The sequence below is a fragment of the Ostrea edulis genome, chromosome 2 (assembly GCF_947568905.1).
Source record: "Ostrea edulis chromosome 2, xbOstEdul1.1, whole genome shotgun sequence".
NCBI lineage: Eukaryota > Metazoa > Mollusca > Bivalvia > Ostreida > Ostreidae > Ostrea > Ostrea edulis.
The window spans coordinates 72,998,934-73,023,654 of NC_079165.1; the positions used below are offsets into that span (position 1 = coordinate 72,998,934).

At 36.4% G+C, this 24,721-nt stretch overlaps 2 protein-coding genes across 9 annotated transcripts in view; one reads left to right on the forward strand and one right to left on the reverse strand.

Moving 5' to 3' along the window:
• The window catches only part of LOC125667418 (protein capicua homolog), a 45,121-nt gene that overhangs the window by 6,348 nt on the left and 14,052 nt on the right, over window positions 1-24,721 (forward strand). For 4 of the 7 annotated variants that reach the window (XM_056157204.1, XM_048900923.2, XM_048900922.2 and 1 more), the window contains 12 exons: window positions 343-2,619; window positions 4,812-5,012; window positions 7,329-7,480; window positions 8,313-8,498; window positions 8,702-8,846; window positions 12,042-12,217; window positions 12,915-13,188; window positions 13,705-13,879; window positions 17,507-17,637; window positions 17,781-18,763; window positions 20,279-20,452; window positions 22,609-22,738. In XM_056157204.1, the coding sequence (XP_056013179.1) occupies window positions 343-2,619; window positions 4,812-5,012; window positions 7,329-7,480; window positions 8,313-8,498; window positions 8,702-8,846; window positions 12,042-12,217; window positions 12,915-13,188; window positions 13,705-13,879; window positions 17,507-17,637; window positions 17,781-18,763; window positions 20,279-20,452; window positions 22,609-22,738 (5,004 nt within the window). The remainder of the gene's footprint in view (window positions 1-342; window positions 2,620-4,811; window positions 5,013-7,328; window positions 7,481-8,312; window positions 8,499-8,701; window positions 8,847-12,041; window positions 12,218-12,914; window positions 13,189-13,704; window positions 13,880-17,506; window positions 17,638-17,780; window positions 18,764-20,278; window positions 20,453-22,608; window positions 22,739-24,721) is intronic. The other 3 variants (XM_056157205.1, XM_048900926.2, XM_056157206.1) reach the window with 1 other exon arrangement.
• Window positions 10,124-12,032, reverse strand: LOC125667420 (uncharacterized). 2 transcript variants are annotated; one of them, XR_008800723.1, is made up of 3 exons: window positions 11,382-12,032; window positions 11,269-11,284; window positions 10,124-10,948 (listed from the first exon to the last, which is right to left on the reverse strand). XR_008800723.1 is itself a non-coding variant. In XM_056157207.1 (3 exons), the coding sequence occupies exons 1-3, from the start codon at window positions 11,698-11,700 to the stop codon at window positions 10,783-10,785; spliced, it is 363 nt and encodes a 120-aa protein (XP_056013182.1). In that variant the 5' UTR covers window positions 11,701-12,032; the 3' UTR covers window positions 10,124-10,782. The 2 variants fall into 2 exon arrangements, 1 of the variants encoding a protein (XP_056013182.1); XM_056157207.1 differs by lacking the exon at window positions 11,269-11,284 and having other exon boundaries at window positions 11,382-11,554; window positions 11,677-12,032.

Consider the following 24,721-nt stretch of genomic DNA (forward strand, 5'->3'; position numbering starts at 1 on the left):
CCAACATAGTGATTTTAGATCTCTGTTGCATAAAAGAACATGCATCACTTGGACACCATATTTGTTGTTTTTAGTGTATATATAACATGTAAATTCTGAACCAAACTGAATCCAGAATTTTGTCATCGATGCATTACATCAAAAAGAAAATCGATATGCTGAAATTGTTGGTGCCCTGCACAGCTTTAATGTAAACATATTTTTCAAGTATATGTTTGTCTTATTATGACCATTACTTCAATGTGAAATTTCAGTTAGTCCAAAGTGTAGGAGATGAATTTTACTATGAAAGCAAAGTGACTTTAGTGAGTGTTATGACCTATGGACCTTTTTTTTTGTCAGGACGCACAGGCAGAGGGAAGAAATCACCATCAGAATCTCCTAAACCAGAGGAAGATCCCCCTCCAAAAGGAACGCCCAACAATTCAAAACAAAGTCCACCTACAACAGAAGCTAGCAAAATAGAAGCTCCAGGATTGCCCCCTCCTGCACCTCCACCAGGTACTAATCAAAACTCTGACAGTCATTCTGGTGGTGGATCCCGACCACAGTCCCGCTCCTCTGTGAGAAGATCAACAGATATACTGGAGATGGAGGCTCACGAGGAAGAGAAAAGGTCAATTGCTATTCCTCCCAAGAAACGGAAAGCAAATGAAATAGAAAGGGACGCGTCACCCCCATCAAAGAGACATTCCATAGATCTGAGTGAGTGGATAAATCAGAGAGTTCTGGCCAAGCGTGATGGACTCTACCAGCCTGGACAAATTAGTGACATCAGACAAAACAGACACATTGGTGTACTATTTGATAGTGACAAAAATACTGTGTATTTTAACGATGTCTTAGATCAAAGGGCTCCGTTCGACATTATCAGTGACCATAGTCCGATGGCTATGATGATAAATGTTGGTAGTAGAATATGTGTGAGGATCAACCCAGAAGAAAATTATTATTATGAGGGAGTTATTATTGACAAAAAGTCCCAATCTCCCTCGTATCATATTAAGATTCAAGGCCACCATGAAGACAAGTTCAGGGATCCCCAATGGGTGTCGCGTGCAGTTCTTCGTCTAATTCAGCCACCATGGTACGAGGACCTAGAAAATTTAGCAGAGCAACAAGAGCCAGCCACTCCTGTTCCAACAATGGGATATCCTCTGCAATTACAGATGCCACATCATCCTATAACTCATCATCATCATTATCCCCCACAGATGGAAATTAGTCCTCCGTTACAAAACAGAATGGAGAGATCCCCTTCTTTACCACAGAGCACCAGCATAGAAAGAGGGGATTCCTCGGAGGATGAAATGAAAAGTGAGGAATTTGATTTTGATTCAGGACTAAGCACCCCTAGATCAGGTAGTGCTACTCCAGGTTCTGGTTGTCGATCCCAGGGAGGAAGCGGAGGAAACCGTCCACCTCCGAAAAAGCGTGAATTCTCACGAAGTCGAAGTGTACAATCTTGTGAAAGCAGCCGATCCAGTACTCCAAGATCTCCAAGTTCTACGCAGAAGTACAAAAAGGGGGATGTGGTTTCAACTCCCAATGGGATTCGAAAGAAATTCAATGGGAAACAGTGGAGAAGATTGTGTTCAAAAGAAGGTTGCACAAAAGAATCTCAACGACGTGGCTATTGTTCTCGACATTTGTCTATGAAGGGACAAAAGAACATGAGAGGAGGAAACATACAACAATTTAGGAAAGGGGAATTTAAAGATGGACATATGGAGTGGTCTGAAAGCTCGACCAGAGAGAGCAGTGTTACTGATTTTGATCCTGAGCATCCTCAGAGATTTGATGAAACAGAAGCAGCCAACATGTTGGTGTCTCTGGGAAATTCAAGATCTACTACTCCAGCATTTTCACCAACTCCTAGTAATCATCCCATTTCTCCACACCCTGTGCAATCACCAAGTACCATGGGACCTCGAGGCAATCCCTTATCTTTTGCACCTATTTCACCACACCCACAAACACAAGGCTTTATGACTTCACCAACTCGTAGCTGGAGTTCAGGAACCTCTAAATCAGGAAGCTCCTCCTCAGAACATGTTTCCCCGATCACTCCCCGATTCCCTCCAACATCCCATGCACACATGTATAACACCCCAGAAATGGAGCAACTGTATCAGAAAATTGCAAGTGCCAGTAATTTTAAGATTGACGCAGTGAAAGCAGGCCAAGAAGCAAGCAAATCCCAAGTGAACTTTGACCCTGCTATTCTGCATGCACAACAAAGGCTTCCAACAGGAAGTGTATCTGTTTTACCCATAACTCCAGATTTGCAGTCCAGAAAAATGACACACAGTTTGTCTATGAGTGCTTTACCTTCTCCAAATCCTGATCGACACAAGGAGCTCAACAACCGAACTACAACACCATCTTCAAGAATTTCACAAACTTCAATGTCCACTTTGAAGAGTCTGATAAATTCTGCCCCAGCACCCATTAAACCACAGTCAGCAGTGGTGGCACCAGTTTCCAGTCCAGATCACATACCATCAGTCATTCAGCAGCAACTGCAACATCAGATCCCTGCCCAGTCCTTGTTACCCATAATGCCTGTGGCTAATGGAGGAAAGAATGAACAACCTACTGCAATCAACTCTGCTCCAGGTATGTAGGACAAATATCTAGAAATTTTTCCAAGCAAATCATTATCTATACAAGTTGAAATAGAAAATGTTGTGTGAAGAAACTGAAGTAAAAGTGTTATTGACAATGAAAATTTGTATCTCAGAATTATAGATTGATGTAGAAATGGAACAGGCTTTGCATTTCATTTCATTTTCACTCTTTTTGTATGTAGAACATTTAGGTCAAGCAGGTTGTTGTTCTTTAAACCTTGAATCAAGTTGCTCTATAGTAAGATTGATTGTATACTGTTTAACGTCCCACTCTCGAGTTTTTCACTCGTATGGAGACGTCTCTGAAGTAATAAAAAAAAACTATATATATTTTCTCTATCTGTGTCCTCATCTGAAAATAAATATTTTCTTGACTATTCAATAGTAGCAAATGAAATGGAATTCAAAACTGAAAATGGTGTGGGAAGGCAGGCAAAGGCACAGTAATACAAAAGTGACCTTTGTTACTCATAATGAACTTTGCACTGCCCGAAAACTGACCAATAGTAGTATATACACCGAACTCGAAAGCACTTTTGAATGATCTCAGAAATTGCGAAAAAAAATTACGGAAAGTAACGAATTGTAAAACATAAAGAAATAAATCTACAAACATTGTCAAATCACTTTCATGAAACTTTTTGACATATGAACTATGCAGTGAAAAATGTTTGAAAGAGAATAGCATTACATAGCTTCAAATTATCAAGAATCACTTAGCTGATTTATCCTTTGTTAAAAATAAAATGAATTCATTGATTCTCTATGGATTCATTGATTCTTTGTAAATAAGAGAAGATAATTAAGAAAAGGGAAATTGAGAGTAGGGTCATTTAGTTCAGAGTCATTCTGTTGAGAACCACCCCTTTCATCTACTGTAAATATAAGGTCGCTGTATTTTTTTTTTACTTATCAGTAGATATTAACCTGAACTAAAGATTCAAATATTAGAAATAAATCAGTCAAAGTCAAATCGTATTTCGGAGAAAATACTGTAAAAAATCACCGTACAAATTAGTTGCAATTCAAGTTTTTGGTTGGAATTTAGTGTCTAGAAAAATTAAAAAGTTCCTGTTGTAGCAACATCTGCTTTCGTGCCTACCTTTCAACATGTAATTCCTTTTCAAGCATAATTTACAGAATGCCCGGATGGCCTTTGTCAGTCGTGTGTTGTCGCTGAGAACAACATTTCTGGTGGCCTGATAAACACCCCCCCCCTCCCCCCTAAAATGGCAAGAAATGTTAGCTAACGTCCTCAAACTAATTTTGGTCTTCAGGGATTGACATTAACGGTTGTCCGATTGCCTGAGGCAAGTGAAAACCCAGTTCGGACAAGTGAAACTCAATAAACACTTGCCCGATGGGGCAAGTGATATTTTTAGTAGAAAATGTAATTATAATAATTGTGTTAAGCTTGATGAATATAAAATATTAGAAAGTAAAACCCAACTTCATATAGTGTTGTTTTCTTTAACGAATCGTCAAAGGCCCATTCTAGTAGATCATACTGTATCACCAATTGACAATTGACAGAGAGAGATAATTAAAAGATTATTAGAATTACTGGTTGACAGGCTTTTTAGAGTCTACAATATTTCGGACAACTAAGTTTTCATTCGGACAAGTAAAACTTCGAGTTTACTTTCCCGAAGGGCAAGTGAGATGAAAAGTTAATGTCTATCCCTGGTCTTATCAATAAAATTTATGATAATTTCAAATCCAGTTAAACTATTTACATAAATCAATTGATACATTTTCATTCTTATTTCTAAATGATGGACTCAGTTGGCAGATTTTCAATAATATTATAGTTTTTTGTATTTTCCATGTATTTCATAATCATAGTGTATAGCAATTAGCACCTAGGTAGATCCTTGCCACTCCAGGCAAATAACACACATCTTGATTTGGTCATGTCTACTTTTCCAGTAATCTTAAAATGGGTCTTGAATGCCGTGGAATGAGATGGAATTTATTTGAAATATAAGAATTCAAAGGGAAGGATTGTTATTTCCAGACTCTTTATTTATCCATTTACATGAATACATCATGAATGACACATAGCCTGGTTTTGTACAGTGCCTGTGTATGTCCTTCTATTGAATTTTAGGATTATTGATGTAAACTGTAGAATTGACACTTTTTGATTTAATTTTCGAACCTTTTCTTTGCTGTTTTCAGTAAATTCGAACAAGCCAGTTCCGGTGTTTCCGTGGCATGCTTTGGTGCCATTTCTCACCAATACAGGCCCTCCTACAGTAACTCAGACCCCTGCCTCAACTTTTGAACAACCAATAGAAAAACAGCATCAAAATATTAAAACAACAGCATCACCAAAGAAAGCCAGTCAATCAGAACATTGCGTCAGTGTTTCTGAAGCTCGTAAGTTCAAAAATTCTATTTTTAAAAGAATGGTTAATTCATCTGTGCAATACAAAATAAATCAAAGGTGTGCCACTATCAGACTGATCTCATTTTCCCTTTTCTGTTGCAACAAGAAATAGTGTTAAATTTAAAGCAAACTAGCATGGCGCCGCACCATGCCCTTTTTGGCAGGCGCCATGCCCTTTTTAATTGCACCATGCCCTTTTTTATGCCCCCCTTTGAAAAAGAGGGGGCATATTGTTTTGCACCTGTCGGTCGGTCTGTAGACCATGTGTTGTCCGCTCAATATCTTGAGAACCATTCACTTGATGATAATGATATTTCATATGTGGGTTAGTTATGAGTAGAAGAGGATCCCTATTGTTTTTCAGGTCAAAGGTCAAGGGTCAATCTACTCTGGACATAGGAATATAATGTCCGCTCAATATCTTGAGAACCCTTTGCTTGACAGACATCAAACTTGGCACACTGGTACATCTTCAAGAGAAGATGACCCCTATTGATTTTGAGGTCACATGGTCAAAGGTCAAGGGTCAAATTGGACATAGGAATATACTGTCCGTTCAATATCTTGAGAACCCTTTGCTTGACAGACATCAAACTTGGTACACTGGTACATCTTCAGGAGTTGATGACCCCTATTGATTTTGAGGTCACATGGTCAATCCACTCTTGACATAGGAAGATATTGTCTGCTCAATATTTTGAATTGATGATACTACTCTCAATTTAATGATGTGTGTGTGTGTAACCCTTTTTAATTTTGCACCATGGGGGGCATATGTGTTTTACAAACATCTCTTGTTCTCTATAAATTTTTTGAAAACATTTGTTCATATAAACAATTGTTCTTTATTTCACAAGGTTGATTGAAAAATTTTAAATCAAGGCAGCAGGTATTAACTTTGAAAGAGGCTAAATGATTTTTCTATTACAGGGCTCGAAATTAACATATGCCCGTCAGTCTGTGACTTGTTAAAAGTCTGGCGGACTAACTGACACTTGTTTTAGTCAGTCCGATGGGACTGGTTAATTTTCTAAAGCATTGTTTTAGGAAATATACTTATGAAATTTTATACACACATTTGGCATGCTTCGGTCTGTTGATATCAGACAAATATGATTCGTAAGTATAAATCCCACATTTAAGTGAACATTACAATATTGTTTGAGGCATATTGAGTTAAATTTCATTTTAATAACATTATCGAAATATGTTCAATTATTTGTGGAAAACTGTTGGACTGGTAAATTTTTCTGCAGACTGGTTGAAATTATACCCCATCAGTCCGGCTGTACTGGTGACATAAAAAGTTAGCTATGATACAATGAAAGTGCCCCGAAATTGTCTTGCCGTGACGAAAAGTGCCCTCTCTAGATCCTAGATTTAACACTAAAGAAAACAACTTGATGCAAATGTTAAAGATATCAAGCCACAGAAGATGAAAGACATCATTCTAATAATATTTTGTTTTTTAGATTGTATTACACTAACAATATGCATTGCGTACATCCCTTCAGGATGAAGATTTTAATTGTGAAGTCATAGTTTAATTAAGATATCTAGTCAGCAAAATTAGTTCGTAGAAACAACTTTGCACAGAAGGATAACAATTTTAAAAGGCATAGATATACAAGTATATATGTTTGGAGTTTTCGCTTGTCTGAACTCAACCCCCCTTATCACTTCTAGACCACTTGGATATATTACTAGTTATGTCACCCGACAATCAACTCCCCTTATCACTTCTAGACCACTTGGATATATTACTAGTTATGTCACCCGACAATCAACTCCCCTCATCACTTCTAGACCACTTGGATATATTTCTTGTGTGAATCTACAAAATAGTCCACAAAACACTGCACACCCATTTTGTGTTTCATAAAGGAATAAATAGATATAAAGTAATAAATGAAATAAATTGAGCCCAAAACAAACACACTGTACAAATTGACAACTATAGCTTATACAACTCGAAGGCTAATATCAACAATAATTTCAATCCCAAATGAAGTACGTATTATATTGATTTTAGAAATAGTTTTAGAAATAATTCACATTAATACTGCAGAAAAACTTATACAGTTTGAAAACCTGTATCAGAACAGACCACACTCGTGCGAGGCCTGTAAATATACAATGAAATCTGAAACTGAAATCAAAGTTAAACTAATCTCAGTTTTATGATCATCAGTCACTCCTGTGACCAAATACATAATTGCGTTATTTAAGACATTCCATAAATCAATAAGTTGGGGTTTTTTTTTTTTTATCAAAAGCTCCTTTAATTAACAGTTATATTTTTGTAGCTCCCATGGATGATGACATTGAAGATGATTATGATGATGATGTCTTCGACACCAAAGAAGAACCACAGCCTGAAGCAAAAAAGATCCCGGCTAAAAGGCGTAGCCAAAGCCTGAGTGCCTTAAAGGACAAAGAGGAAAAGAGTCCCAAAAAGGTAGGGTCTGTCTAATTTCAAAGTTGAAAGGAGCCAGTAGAAACCATCTTGCCTTAATTAGCTATAAAATTTTATCATCACAAAATATAATCAAGGTCTGTTGAGTAAAGCCCCATTCACATGCACTGATTTACTCACGGGGTGCAAATTTTGCATATATGCAAAAATTGCACCCGTGTGTAAAAGTATATTTGCTAAGCGTTCACATGGTACTTAACAAATTAGGGTCAAATGACAATGATTCTCAAAGTTTGATAAAGATGGCGGATTATTTTTTATTGAGAAGGAGGATTTTCCCTTACTGTGTAGGCTTCGGTGACAAATTTGATTGATCAAGATATGTCTATGACACTCTATGCAATATAATGATTGCAGAAATACGGTGTATTTTATGAGAAAAGCGATATTATATTCGGTGATACTGCGTTTGCTCCTCTTCGGAACTGAGCCCTCGTGATCCACAGTGACGACTCCTCGAGTGTGATGTTGTATACGGTGTGTGCGTTCACATGAAGAAAAATACACTAGGAGTAATTATATACATGCAAAAGTAAATTTGCATCTGGTCTGAGTAGGTGCAGATTTACACCCGGGTGTATATTTGCTCATATGTATATTTACTTTTGCATATATGCAATTGCGTTCACATGCTCAAATTTACACCCGGGTGCAGATTTTGCATATATGCAGAATTTGCATCCTGTGAGTAAATCAGAACATGTGAACGGGGCTTTAGTTTCTTTGTTGTAAATACTGAATGACAAGTGAAAAAGAGGTTTACCAGTATATGAAAATAGATTTCTTAATTTCATTTGATCAAACTCTATTACAGTCAAAAGATAAAGATCACATCAGAAGACCTATGAATGCCTTCATGATATTCAGTAAAAGACACCGGCACTTGGTTCACCAGCGACACCCAAACCAGGACAATAGGACAGTAAGCAAGATCCTGGGTGAATGGTGGTATGCACTGGGACCCACTGAAAAGCAGAAGTACAATGATCTGGCTAACCAGGTAAGACAGAAGAATGATATCAAGGAAATAATATGCTTTTATACTCAATCAAATTTCATTTTAGGCCCCCCCCCCCCCCCCCCCCCCCACTCTACATAAATACAGAATAGAGATTGCAATTAGATTTCCCATAATGCTGCAGGGTCTTCCATCTGCTGAGGTATGGACACTACGTTGGTCACACATAACTTTTATACATGTAGGTGAAAGAAGCACATTTCAAAGCACATCCAGACTGGAAATGGTGTTCACGAGACAGGAAGAAGTCGGGCACCATTGCTGACAAGTTGAAACAGAGGACCAGTAGTCAGCGTCTGAGCTCTACCGATGATATATTGGAGGACACAGGTTGGTGTTTTAAATATCATTTGAAGTTCTCACCCATCCTTTGCTATTGTGCTTCTCTAACGAGGAGATACTTAGGAATATTTTCCCTGGTTTATGTGTCCATCAGTTGAAAGGCAGATTTGGGATATTATACAGGCTACTCTATTATTATTGTTTGAAGTTTTGAAAACTTGTGTTCAGTCCCACTTAGTTACAATGAAATATTTTCAAACCATTGTTGCATACATGCCAGTGCTTCCTTGCACTACCAAAATTGTCAGTCGGCAACACGTTCTATTATCAGTAACCTTGGCGATGGTAGCGTATTGTCAGGATAATGGACATAATAGATAGTTTCCTTTAAATTGTTTAAAGGGGCATGGACACAATTTGAGTTAAAAAATTTCAAATTTTATTTTTCCATTTTTAATGATTAGATTACTTAAATAAAGCATTTTTAATGGTTAGCAAAAATTTGAATGTCCGTTGTTGATGTATATTGGAGATAGTAAAGCTAACAATTCTTTGTTATGTAAACAAGGCTCGTGTCATGTTTTTGTTTACATATATGTTAAATATACTAGTAAAAGTTTGTTTAAAGCAGAATTTTTCAATTTACAAGTTAATTCTTAAAATTTATGTTAAAATTTTGGTTGACCGTTAGAAATACTGTAGCTAAACATTGTAAACAATAAAAATGGTAGAACAAAAATTTCAGCTCAATCATGTCCATGCCCCTTTAAACAATATTTCATTCAAAAGGAGAAGGATTGGGCAACAAGCAGTGCCTATATATACCCTCTCCATACAAAGGTATTAACTTTTGATAGCTAAGACATCTTATGATATATGAATAATATAATCTTATATAGTATTTTGAAAACAAATTAAATTGAGCTCCTAGTTTCTTTTTTGACAGATAAAATTTGTCACTTGATATTCATTTCAATGTTTCACTATCATTGTAAATGTTATCAATGTTATGTTTTATAAAATACCAGCTCCACCTACTTTATTCTCTATTTTCTGTTACATAATAGATAAGATAGATAATATTACTCTCATTAGGCCAAAAAAAATTAATAAATTGTTTCTCGGGCTAAATTTTTAAAAGTTTGATGAGGCAGGCAGGATTTTTTTTTTCTTTTTTTTTTCTAAATAAAGACACCAAATTTAATAAAAACAGCCTATTGTGTTACTTTTTTATTGTGTATTTATTAGCATATTCATCAAACAAATACAGAAGCACAGTTTATTTCCTTCCCTTTTTGGTTTTAACTGTTTCCTTCAGATTAATGTTTTTCCTTTTCAAAGGAAGAGTTTTTGTAGAGGAACAATCAGGACATATCGGATATGCCCCTGCTTCACTTTGCAGCTCATTATCCCCTCCACAGTAAAAACACAAGTCCCTGAAACATCCTGAACTGAAATATGGGACTTCTAATGACATTTCACATGTTAAATTGGCCCTGATGAAACATTTGTCTAATAAAGCATTCACTTGCGGTGTTCTGTTATCGGCAGTCTTGAGTTCTTGCAGTGATGATCCACATGTATATTGAAATAGCTGCTTAATACGCTCTATAGTGGCCATTTCTTGTTCTGATAGTTTGGTAGCAGCATATACTACACGAGGTTTTTCACATTCTGTACAAATAAAGACACATTTTACTGTTTTCATTGTTTGCGCACTTGGGGAAAAGGGTATGCCATGACCTGGATTCGATGTAACTCTTTGCCGTAGAGATGGCCTGTGCTCCTCTGTAGTTTCACTACCATAAACTTCATCAAATGACTTGTAGTGCCCATCTTCACCTTAAACATTTTTTGAAAACTGAAATCTGAAAATTGTCTTATTTTTTCTGGTCATATTTCATATATCACTTTATAATACTTTTAAAGAATTCAATCTTTCATTTCTATAGAAATCATTTGATAATATCATATTATGCTATAACTAAATACCAGGTACAGGGTCTGGAAATCGATGTAACTGCTTAAAGACATCAGGTGGCAAGCGTGGCCTGAGGCAGATGGAACAGCTGGGATCAGCACATTTTTTAATGCAAAATGAATAAGACCTGGATGTAGTACAATGCTCCATAAAGGCTTTTAACTCTGGCCTATAAAGTTAGAGCAAAATGTTTAAATGCATATACTTTACATGTTCATCTCAAATTGTAAAATATGAATTTAATTTGAACCTATGTAACATACAATGAGAGTTTGTGAATTAAAGAGATTTTTGGCTGCATGTACAAGGTGACAAAAGCTGCAAGTGTTAAGACAAGATAGAGTAATATTTTAGTAAGGAGACCAGGATAATTCATCTAGCCCTATGCTCCAGTGCTACACAAAGAAAGGTATCATTTTGACAGTTAAGATAAAACAAGCACCCACACAGATATGTATATTTAGAAGCGTAATTTTAGTGAAGTCTTACCAACACTGCATTTCATCTGAAAGGTATACAGAAACAAAAGAAAAACTAACAAAACTTTATCACATTCTTAGAATTTGAAGATAAAAGTAAAAGGCAACATTTTAAATTAATACCTCTCTTTTAAACATTTGTTGAGTTCAGCTTGTTTTAAGTTGTCCTCCAGTGGTCCTCCAAACAACTCCAAATTCTTCCACATCTCTTTGATGTCATCTGCTGATGCAGCTGAGAAGGACTTAAATGCTTTTTCTTTAAGAAAAAGTCGTTCAAACATCTTGGTGAGGAGTTGCTATAAGGTAAAAAAAATATACACTGAAGACTCCGTCTTCAAAGACAATTTCTAATCAGGTATTCAAGAACATTATAAATTAGATTTTCATTGCACCTACTTTTACACGTATTTAAAAATACCTTGACTGGTTCTATGGAGTCCATATTTCAGATCTTCGTAAAGTTCTCCTGCCGAACAATTTTCACTATATCCCCCAATTATGCTCCAAGGTAATATAACAGAAGTACCATTCACAATTTGTGCAGATAACAGAGACATGATCCCGCGAAAAAAACACGTTTCTTTTATGACAGAGATGCCCTATTTATTCCGAATCACTTGAGCGTTTGTTATTTTTTTCAATAAAAGAGAAAACCTATAATGATAAGGTACGAAAAATCCGGAAAAATAATAATAAAAAAAAGCCAGTGCGGCGATGATTTTACCGATGCGGCGGTGCCTGAGAAACTATTTATCAATTTTTTTTTGGCCTTATTTATATCAGATACGGTCATGGATACCGAAGACACAGTATTCTTAAACCGAGAGTCGTTGTTTGAGAATAGAAGGGGAGGGAGATCTCAGAGTTTGTCAGCTGTTCCAAGAGATGGGGAGGGGTCAGCCTTTATGCCACCAGGAATGGCTGTCAACCCAAATGAGGACCAACGAGGATTTTCAGAGGTAGATGACCCGTTTCAGGATGGACTCATTTTCAGTGTACAGTGTAATGGACATGTTGTTATATGAGACATGATCGACGTTATCCAATCTCTTCTTTTCTTTCTTTTTTTTTCCAACCTAAAGTAAAGAGTATGGAATTTGTATATTTTATACAACTTAGGCCAATTTAACTTAATTAGTAGATTATCATCCAGGATCAACAAAAAGTATGGGGCGGGTGAGAGGATTTTATTTTTTAATTTTTATTTTCTGAGAAAAATTTTTTTTTTCAACAGATGCGCATCATTTAATGCCAGGTGGATATCATCAATATATGCTATTTTCACAGACATCATTCCAGGTTAAGCTTTAATTTCAAACAGAAATATACCTAACTTCTTCCAAGATTTACGCCTGTAAGAACGCGAGAAATTTAAAAGAAAACCATATAGATCTATTTCTTCATGTTGCTATACCGGAAATGTAAACAAGAAGTGTAAATACCGGAGTCGGACATGAAAATATTCCGGAAATTGCAAGTTCCACAAAATAAAAAAATTCAGGGCGGGCCAATTTTTGAGGGGCGGGCGGTGATGATAATCTATCAATTAAGTTGAATTGGCCTTATGTAAGCATAAAGTTTTTTTGGTGTATTTTGAAGCATAAAGATCAAATTTCAATCCACTGTGACAGTGTATATGCTTTTCTGATATTTCAGGCATTAAGAAGACAGTTGACGAATGGTTTGACCATTCAGAAATCTCCTCTGTCACTCCCTTCACAGCATGAAACCCCACGCTCCTCTCTCAGTCTCCATTCCTCCCCCCTAGCAAAATTGTCCCCTCTGGCTCAACCCCCTGTAGACATTCAACATCGTCACTCAGTGTCAGGTCCAGAGGAAGGTCAGTTGAGCTCAGCAGTTGGGTTCAGGGATGCTGCAGGGGACAGGGATGGCAGCGATGATGAGAAAATGGTCATTGATGAAGAAAAAGGTAATAAATCACCATGTTTGTCGGGTTTTTCAGAAAAAAGCTAATTACCAGTTAAGTACTAAAAATATGCAAGACAGCATACATAAATTTAGTTTATGTTATGTAATTGTCGAAAGATTCAATAGGAAGTAAACTCTGTTTTGATACTAACCTCTATGCAACTGGTTCTAGGGGCCTATTTATGTAGGTCTTATTATTTGAGGCCAGAAATACTTTTTGCACTTTATTTGATGCCACACTTTCTTTCAAATTTGAATTTACACTACTCCAAGGAAATATAGAATATGCGGACAAATGTACAAGCAACCATATCGTTATGATTTTTTTTCACAGAAATGGAAACATTTTTGACTAGCTGAAAATATAGGTCTTGGTCATAGAATCAGAATGGCAGTATTTCAGGATATGAAGTACTGTCAAAATAAGGAAGCATTTTCAAGGATAAATGAATACAAGAATAGAAGCGATACTAATATTTTATATATAGATTTCTTTTAACTTATTTTTTTCTGTTAGGTGCAGGTGATAAGAATGACCCGGATGGAAAGAGCTTAATTTGTCATGAACATGTATCAGATAGCGAAACTGATTCCCAGACAGAGGAGGAGGTTCCCGTAGAAAGCAAAATGAATAGAGTATTCCCACAACAACGATTCTCTCCATCCAACCAATCCACAGATAGAGCATTCAGGTTGGACAACTTTATTCTAAAAATTTCGTTTTATATTTTTAGGTCACCTGAGTCACTTGGGTGACCTATTGCAATTGGTCTGCGTCTGCCGTCGTGCGTTAACAGTTGAACATTTTTAACTTCTTCTTGATAGCTACCATTCCAATTCTTTTCAAGTTTTATATGAAGCATCTTTGGGACAAGGGTGGGGCAGAAACTGCCAAAACTCGACCAATTTTCAAAAATCTTCTCTGCAATTGCATATCTTTAAGAAAAACTAAATGCATAGTGATATGGAGCAGAAAATCCTCTACTAAAATTGTTAATTTCATGATCCCCGGGGTAGATATTCTGACTCCAAGGTGGGGCCAAACTTGGTATATAATGTGTACATATGTGCAAAACATGTACATGTAAATGGTATCCATTTTAATGCTATTGATACTATAAAATTGAAACTAAATAGATATTTAGAAGGAGTAGGTAGTCCTTTACAAAATTTGTAAATTTTATGATTCTAGGGGGTAAGGGTTTGGTTTCTGGGTGGAGCCAAAATTATTATAGTGATTATTGTCTTTATAATTTGAAGGACTTCTTTCAGTTTTACTAATACAGTATAAAACTAAATACATATTTAGGAAGAGCAGAAAGAATGTACAAAAAATGGTGGATTTTGCAACCCCAGAGTTTTGACTTTAGGGTGGGTCCAAGTTAGTGATATCGTTTAATGATAATACATATATTATCTAAAGCCTTTCATCAGTATGCACTTTTGAGGGCATTGAAGTTTTAAGAACACATCTTGTTTTGTACTGTTGCTGATTTTTAGGATTTAGTTTAGATATTTTCAGACCAGGAATTTTTTTTCTAGATTTTTAACCTTTGGGACTAGTGATACTTTTAATTAGTATTCAGGTGACCGATAAGGCCTTTGGGCCTCTTGTTACTCATAAAGTTTTTATACGCCCTTCAAAGACGGGATGTCCTGTATTGTGGTATGGCGTCCGTCTATCTGTCTAGACAATGTAGGCAAAATGAACCATAAGTTCCAGGATCTTGCAACAATGATGAGAGGAAGATGCCCATTGTTTTTCAAGGTCAAGTTCATAATATCAGTTAATAGGAAAACCTTGTAGGCAGAATATAGACCGAATTATTGGGGTAAGGACTGTCAAAATTTGTACAAATATTGGAGGACGCCATTTTTCTTTAAGTTCAAAGGTCAAGGTCATAGTATCACTTAGGGCTATTCCAGCAAAAAAAATATGGGGGGGGGGGGGGGGGGGGGGGGAGGGAAGGCACTTTATTTTTAAGACAGCCACCCATACAATTAAATTTTCCTCTGCTACCACCACCCATACAATTAGATTCTCCCCTGCCACCACCACCCATACAATTCAATACTTTCATTTAACGTAACAAATGGATCAACCATATGATATTTTAGAACTTAATTCTAGTTTATATTTTTAAAAATGCAAGAAATATAAACAATAAAATGTCTTTCTTTGTTGTTTCATCGGGAGATGAAGGTAGCAATCATTGCAGAAAAAATTACATATTTTGGTTTCCAATGCAATTTTGGTAGGGAGAAAAAAAGGATGATCTCAGCATATAAAATGAAAGAAAAAATGCAATTAATTTTGTATACTCTGGAAACATGCGAGTTGTAGAAACCTAAGCTCTGTTTGCTTATTATAAACGAACAGTTTCACTAATGATGTGGGATATTGTCATATCATTTCTGGACTAGATGTGCATGTCCTTTTTACTCATGTCATCATCTGGGTGCTTGTTAATTGCACAGTTGAAATTACAAGAAGTTGGTTTTTTTAAATGATATATAACTAAATAAAATATGTATATATTATACCACTTTTAATTTAAATTCACATATATTGTTACTCTCTTTATTGCTTTTAAAAGACAAGTGTCTTATTACATCATGCATCAGTTACAATATGTATACATAAAATGGCATTGTATAGTGGTGTACAAATTCAAGCAAGCAACGGAGAAGAACTTTTCAAGGAGTTAGGTTTTCTCGCAACTTAAGTGCTAGACATAGATATTTCCCTAAATTACAAAGTGTATGCATATAGATTGTGACTTTTTTCCTTTGACTTTCCCCCCTACAATCTCTCGTATGCCTACGGGAAACTCGCGAATATTCCATTTAAAATTTCAGTCCCAAGCATAATATTTACCCGATTTATATCGCAATCGGGCAAATTTTCCACTCTGTTAAATGTAATGGTATACCAGGTGGGAGATTTCATATCCGAATTACCCCGCACATCTCAAAGTCTGTCGAAATCCACACCTTCGGAAACAACGGTGATTCCCTGATCCTTGATTTTGTTCATTAAACAACAACTCGGGTTTTGGTAATTAACCTCACACAACGCTGCATGTTGATTACACGTTAACAAATTGATAGCTTGGGTATAATAATTGATTCAGAGTGCCGATTAAACAAGATCACCGCCGAACTGTTACCTGTGCATTTTAAAACGAAAGTGTTAGGGGCGATAATTCCCAGAATAGTCATGCTCAACTGAAATCGAAAGTAGGAATCGCGTTGTAATCGAAAAAATGTACAGTCGTTTCATAAAGGTGAAATTACACGAAAAGGTTGTAAAACTCATGATCGTTGGTTGCATTAGACAGGTGGTAGTTTAGGACAGGTACAATACGTTGGGTAACACCTTGGAGGGGAAAGTTTTACGGTGACATTGAGTTATCTGCCCATTTATCAATCTTTTTTCCGTACTTAAGTTAATGTAGAATGGCTCCGCTTTTCTTCTTCTTTTGTAATAATAGAAACGTAGCGTGATATGTTTTCATTTTTATCAAAATTCACAGGCACCCATGTTTTTTATTTAACCTGAAAGACAACCACCCATACAAATATATTTTCCCAAATCACCCCCACCCATCCAAAAAAATATCGACTGCCGTCCCTCCCCCCCATACGTTTTTTGCTGGAATAGCCCTTAGTAGGAAAACCTTGTAGGCAGGATGGACTGAACTGTTGGCTCTAGGATCACCAAACTTTGTACACATATGTCTTATGGTAAGTGGAGGATGCCTATTGTTTCTCAAGATCAAAGGTCAAGGTCATAGTATCACTTAGTAGAAAAATCTTGTTTTCATCACGGATACAGATATTGCCACGAAATTTAGCCACAAGTCTCTCGGAGGAATATAAGTTCGGTTTGCATTTCAGCTGGATTGGTTCACCATGACTTAATTTAGGTGTAAAAGTAAGTGAAACAGTTCTCCTGATTTTTTAAAATTATGAATACAGGTATTGCCCTCAAATTTTTTCTCAGAGAAATACATAATCAGTTTGCATTTCAAATTGATTGGTACACCGTGACCTACTTTAGGGCTAAAAGTCGGTCCTTTAGTTTACTGGACTTTTTCTCATCATTGATACAGATATTGCACTGACGGTCTAATGGTCGTATGTTGTATTGTTTGCGGTACTCTTGTGTGAAGGTATTCTGTTGACTTCCAGCGCTGAATCAAATATTTCTAGATAGAGTATTGGAAATGGTCTTTAGTGTAATGGAACTGCACGTGTATTTCATTCTTATGATAATTTCTTGTATTGTATGTACAATGTGAATGTGTTGATTGCAGACCAACCCCAATAAAGAAAATCCCTGAGGGTCAACCAAAGATGGTTCAGTCATCAATACCAGGAGCAGGACTCGACCTAGCTGAACACATTCCAAGACCATCCAGTGTAGGATCAGGATTCCAGCCTAAAGGTCAGTCTATGCAAAGGGACCCCAAAAAAAAAATTTGATGAGCAGTAATATGATAAAGTTGATGTTACTGAATGCGATTCCTTTTCTTAATTAAATGACTTCATAGAAAAGCCTCTAGTGCATGTTTGTAAAATTTAATGTAGGTGCTGTATTCAGAGCTAAGGCTTCCCATTTAAGAATGGCATCAACAGGAAGTGTTTTAGATGGACATCATGCTAAGCATGACAACACTCCAAGGCTCTGTCAACAACCTCCAGTAAAAGTGGGCAACATGAAAATACACAACATCACAATGACAACACAGGACCAACAGCTTATAGTGTCCACAACCACTGAAACAGTGATTGGTAAGCAGAATGGCAAAGGGCAGGTCATCGGTAAGGTGACTAAATCTAAGCAGAGGAACAATTCACAACAGGTGCCTATTCAGCCAGCTGTGACCCCACCTTCACAGTACCAGACAAAACCGGTTACTTCCAGTAATGTGCAGCTAATCGCCCCCAGTCAGACTATAGCCACTAATGTGGTTCAGAACAATATGGTAATGTCCACTTTCTCAACTATGGGCAAACCAATCACAACACCAGTGCCCATTCTTTCAAAGCCCATTGTTTCCATGCAGCAGGCACATATTGCCACTCCTACAACTTTAAAGACAGGAGTTCCAAATATTCAGCAGATTCAACCCGGTTCTAACAATGGTGTGAAAGGGATGAGCACTATTGTACTGCAAAACATTCCAGCTTCTCAGTATGCTATTCTGAATACCCAAAATATTGGAAGCCCTGTGGCTGTCACAAAAGCTATTACTACCACAGTTTCCACTATTCAAACAAACCAAGTCTCTGGAGGATTCATAACAACATTGAGAAACATCGCTCCACCCCAAAACCACCAGTCACAGCCTCAGCCCACACCTACAACAATCTACACAAATCTGGTTCAAATCAAGTCCACCAATCAAACAGCAGCAATGCCTTCTATGCTAAATGCTGTGAATTCCCAGGCGGGACTTCAACCAACACAGATTCAGTACATCCTTCCGTCAGTGAGATTGGAAACTCCTAACGGAGGCAAAGTCCAGAATCTTCTTCAAATGGCCCTTCCTGGTGGACAAGTTCAACAGGTAAAAATTAGATGTTTGATTACAACTTCTAGAGGTAAAATCTGAACATATTATCATTTTGCTTTTCTTTTTCTCGATAGCTTTTCTTTCTAATTCATGAGATTCATTTAGTATATAGATCACACGAAATATCTTTCTTCTTTATTCTACTAAAGCAAATTTTCAGATTCCTATTGCCTGTAGTGTTCATGTCATAATTTCATTCAGCTTAATCAGACTACTGAACATTTGCTTAGGGCTATTCCAGAAATAAATACATGGGGGGGTCGGGAGGCACCTTTTGTATATACCAAGCACCCATAAAAAAAAATAAAAAATTACCCCATGACCCATCAAATTAATAAACTCATTTTACAATGACCCATCTAATAAAAAAAAGAAAACTAACCAGACCCACCACAAAAATATTTTTAAAAATGAAAACGGTACAAATCTCGCGAGGTTTTCGGGACAAACATTCTAGTCAATGACGCGGTAATGCCTGTGCGACATTGTATCACAGTAGTTCTGAAGAAACGATGTCACATCAACAATCAAAGGCATCTATGGCGGGAATGTTGGAAAGATTGGGAGTCCAAACGATGCTATTATCATGAAATGGGTATGGATATGTTTTTCCACGAATCGTTCGTCTTTTAATGGAGCCCGCGCCCGGAGGCCTCTATATCACCATCACACCGACTGATAAATATAACGCATTGGTACCCTCATATAAATCAACTAAGGTTTACCTATTTTTATCAGAAAACGGAATACCTATTGGGTTTCAAAATATTTCCAAAATCGATGCACTGTAAACTGTAATAATCTACAGAACAGAGTTCGCCGCCATCACGTCCAAAGGGACCCTACTAAATGTGCCTCTAATTTGAAGAGTGCCGTAATGGAAAGCTATGCACTGCAAAGAGCGACAACTTGAATAGTTCTATGTTACTTCCGATTTCCGATTTCGAAAGCAGCATTTCGAAAGCACGTTTTCAATTTTCCCTCCGACGTTTTGTAACCAACACGACAAGAGCGACAATAAAAATATTCTGAAAACTCAACACCCACGTGGCACAAAATAAAACAATAGTAACTACCCACTACCCATAATAAATATTTTTTTAACATCCAACCACGGACCAATTAAAATAGGAAAAAATACAACCACCCAAAGAAAAAAATATCGTTTGCCGCCCGACCCCCCCCCCCCCCTCCCCCATTTGATCATTTCTGGAACAGCCCTTATTCCACCCCTCCCCCTTTTTTCATATAATGCATTTATTATTAACATACCAGGAATTATTTTTCAAATGATGCTAAATGAATTTTAAAACAGCGTTATAAACTTTTAGCAGCTCTCTAATGTGGATTGAAGTTTTGTATGTATGTAATAAGTAATTTTACAACAAATGTTCAGTAGTAATTCATCGAGCTTGTCTTTATTAGGTGGAAGTCATTGCCAGTACAGTTTGGTGATGCCTCATATTGCTCTCATTTTGTCATCTTACATCTTTTCATTTTGACCTGTAGTTGTCCTTTGGTGGTAACCAATCACAGGCTCCCTTACATTCTCCACTTCCACCTCAGATGCACCAGCAACATTATCCACCATTACAGCCCTCTCAGCCAGTTCAAACTGGACAAAAGATCCAGCTTGCTTCAGCTGGATCAGGGATCAAGATAAGCCCAGTCAAATTTGTTCAGGTACAAACTAGGGTTTATACCTGCCTCTGACTCTTTTGATGTTTTTTGGGGGGTGGATGGGGTGTGTGAGCAATATAGATAAAATGTTATTTTCAGATTATCAAATCGGGTAATGATTGTACAAATTATCTTAAGTCAGAAAATATGCAAGTCTTTACTTAGCCTGTAGTATACAAAGCTTTATACATGTATGTTCTTAAATCATCAGATTCCCTGGATCAAGACCTTAAAGTGAGGATAGGCCAAGTCTAAATTTCAAATCTAATTAATATTTTAAATAATTTTCTTAAACCAAAATTTTTAGTGTATGTTTGCATTTATTTTTTCATAAACCAATAGTTTTTTTTTTTAATAAAGAAAACCCATCTGTGCTAGATAAGTCTAAAGATGTCAGTAATCAAAATTTTGACTTGAGGCTGTTCTTAGTTAATGGTCTTGAGGCCAGAACTGCAAGAAAATTTCTATGTTCATTAGATTTTCAGAACAAAACGAATACCATACATGTGGTTGGGAAACCATTTTCCATGTTATTCTTGCTACATAGTATCAATCTTCTGTATTTAAATCTCTTGTCTCATTTCTAATCAAATCTTTATTCTGACACATACGTGTAATACTTGGAAGAACTGCAATTTAGCTTGAACTAGTCTGATCAATGAAAATTATAAATCATAAATTATTTCTTGTTTTTTTTCAATTGGGGAAACAGTTTTGATGAAAATCAAGACAATCTGTATCTCATTTATTTGTAGTGTCAACAGGGTTTGGCAAATCTGTAATCTCATTTATTTATAAGTTGTGAGCAGAATCTCATTTATTTATAAGTTGTGGGCAGAATTTGGTAAGTCTGTAATTATGTTATATACCCATCATATTTATCTCGCCAGACGAATGTCCTGAGAGAACTATTGTCATGATATTTATCTCGCCAGACGAATGTCCTGAGAGAACTATTGTCATGATATTTATCTCGCCAGACGAATGTCTGGAGAGCTATTGTCATGATATTTATCTCGCCAGACGAATGTCCGGAGAGCTATTGTCATGGTCCCAGCATCACAGTTTATAAATGTTAACATTTGCTATTTCATTTGAACCAAGGTGTATAGGGATTTAATATTTCTCATATTGATAACTCATGACAAGACCTTTCATATGTTACCAAGACACTTGACCTAGTGACCTTGAACATTGATCTACTTTTCAAAAACTTTAACCATGGCTATATCTTTTTGAAAATAAGGGGGATAGGGCTTTGATATTTCGTATATAAATCATGCCTCATGACCAACTGTTTTTTTTTTCATTCCAAGACCTTAGCTCTAGTGATGCTGGACTTTGACCTACTTTTCAAAATCTTTAACCTTTGCTATGTCTTTTGAACCAAGAGGGATAGGTCTTTGATATTTCACATATAGATGCCTCATGACAAGGCCTTTCATATGGTACCAAAACCTTTGGCCTAGTGACTTTGGACTTTGACCTTTTAACCTTCTCAACCAAATGGGATAGGTTAAGTAGTCATGCTTCCCAGCAAGATATGTTGTTTTGGGACAAATCTTGTTTTGTGTGTCAATACTGTTGATTTCACTGAGTGTGATCCGACTTTCCAGATCACCACATTGATTTTCTAAATCTGTATCACCATCCTCTGAAATTGATGACATCACAATGTATCAATGCATGTTTTTTATGGAAAGTGATTGGCTGCATCACAGACAAAGCTGTGTACGCAATTTAAAACATTTCACTATGTTTGCTTTCTTTTTTGACTTATTAAGAATATATTTGTCATCATATAAATGTGTATTTATGAAATTTATCATTACAATAGTAACTTGGTCTGAAGAGTTGATTGATGACAAGTGCAGATTATTATATTTAACTCGACTCTTTGTTTTCCGTTAGATTTGATGATCTGTGTCTGTCAACTTCATGTGATCTGACTTTAGATCAAGTTACTTTTTAAAAAATGATTATACTATATATCAGTTACCTTGTTTTGATCAGGCAAATATGTAATTATCTTGTGGACAGGGTCCAGCAAATATGTAATTATCTTGTGGACAGGGTCCAGCAAATATGCAAATATTTTGTTTCTGTTGTAGGCAGGGTGCAGTAAATCTGTAATTGAGTCTTTATTTTGTTGTGTGTAGGGTCAGGCAAATCTACTCCAACCCCAGCAGCAACAACAACAGATAGTGCTGAATGCCAACAAACAGCAAGGTCTGCCGGTCGCTGTGACCCAGTATCAGATCGTTAACCAACCCTCCCCCCTGCCTGCAGGTTAGAATCAAAATATCATGAAACCGGGGGGGAAATTCACAGAATTGACAAAATAACTTAGATCAGTTGCTAATTTGTGTTATGCCCGTGATTAATAAGTTGTCAAAATTGAAATGTTTAAACTTTGTGAACGTAATATTTCAAAAGAAACTAGTTCTAATTGTAACGGGGACCGTTACAGATGTTCCCCAAACCTCCCCCAATTAAAAAGTGATGTCCTTGTGAATCTATAGGAAAAAATCATTTTATTTTAGCCTTTAATTACATGTAGTACGTTCAATATGGTCATTTCAGTACCAAGAAATGAAAGAAAGCGTTGCACGTGCATACACGCGCACGCGTGTATGATTCCGAATTTTTGTTGATGTCGTTCAACAGGCATTTGTATCATATACCCACAGTATGAATTTCATAACGTTTCCACCAAATATAAGGAAGTTATAGCGATTTTAAAATCGTCCAATCAGAAATCATCACACGTGCATGCACGTGATGAGCAGTAATTCTAACCACAGCAATTTGTAAGGAGTACCAAGATACATCTAAACCCCTAATATGAATAGAATTTGATGAAAAACAAAAACGTTATCGTCCTTTAAAAATTGAACATTTAAAAAACGTTGCACGCGCATGCGCGTGTGCGTTGGCATTTTTTGTTACACCAACATATAGATACACATATTGTCTACATATGCTGTGAATATCATCTCATTCGCTTCATAAATAAGATAGTTACAAACGTTTTAGCATTATCCAATCAAAATGAAGCGCACGTGCATGCGCGTGCAAATTGGTAATTTTGACCATGTAAATCAGTTAAGGGTCTCAATATCTACCTATGATATGAATTTCAAGCCATTTCAATGAACAACAAAAAAGTTAGACTGATTCCAAAGTTAGCGTACAAATTTTGTAATGCGCGTGCACGCGCATGCGTGCGCGTGCTGGCAAAATAACTATTATTTTTCATATGTACAAATGATATACTATCATCCTATTTAGGTTTTATATCGCTTCCTTCAATATTCTGATTTTCCATTTTTTGTACCAAAATTGCAATGCACGTGCGCGCGCGTGCATGCACGTGCAAACAAAATGACTATCACTATGCACATCTACAAACGCTATACTATCATCCTGGAAAGTTTCATATCGATCCCTTTTGTAGTTTCTGAGAACACTACCGGACAAAAAAGTACCGGAGAAAAAGAATAATAATAATAATAATAACTAGACACGATCTCGTTGCGAGCAACGAGTAGGTCTTCCGTCCGATTTGTTGATGCACTCGGAGTTAAAAAAAAAAAAAAAAAGACAAATGAGTCCCAATTTAGTTTCCGACTTTAAGACACTTTAGCTATAATCAATTTTTCATATCATAAGCTTCTGAAGCAAAGTTGCGGTGAAATTCGTTTGAAATTCTACTCTCCAGGCGAGCCATAAGGCCCGCGGGCCTATTTCTTGATGTCATTTGTTAGCCCTCTATAGACTCAACAACTTTAGTTCTATATGTCTTTACAAAATATTTACCTGTAAAAAGTTATTGAGATCGACCGATATCGACAAAAAATCGACTCTACAGGCGAGTCATTAGGACCATAGGCCTATTTCTTGATATCAATCGATAGATCTCGATAAACTGAACAACTTTTGTTCAATATGTCCTTACAAAATATTTACCAGTTACAAGTTTTTGAAATCGACTGATATCGACAAAAATCGACAGGCGAGCCATGAGGCCCACAGACCCATTTTTTGATATTGATCGATAGGTTATGACACATTGAACAACTTTTGTTCAATAATGCTTTTCAAAAAATATGTCGTTTTAAAGATATGAGGCGTCAAATATTTACGATTTTGGCCCTTAAAATCTCTAATTACGTAACATATGACCTACTTTTTGATTTGATAAGATCAAGCTCGTTGAGATGAACATTTCCGCTTCTACAACTTATTATAAAATATTAATAGTTTCTGAGA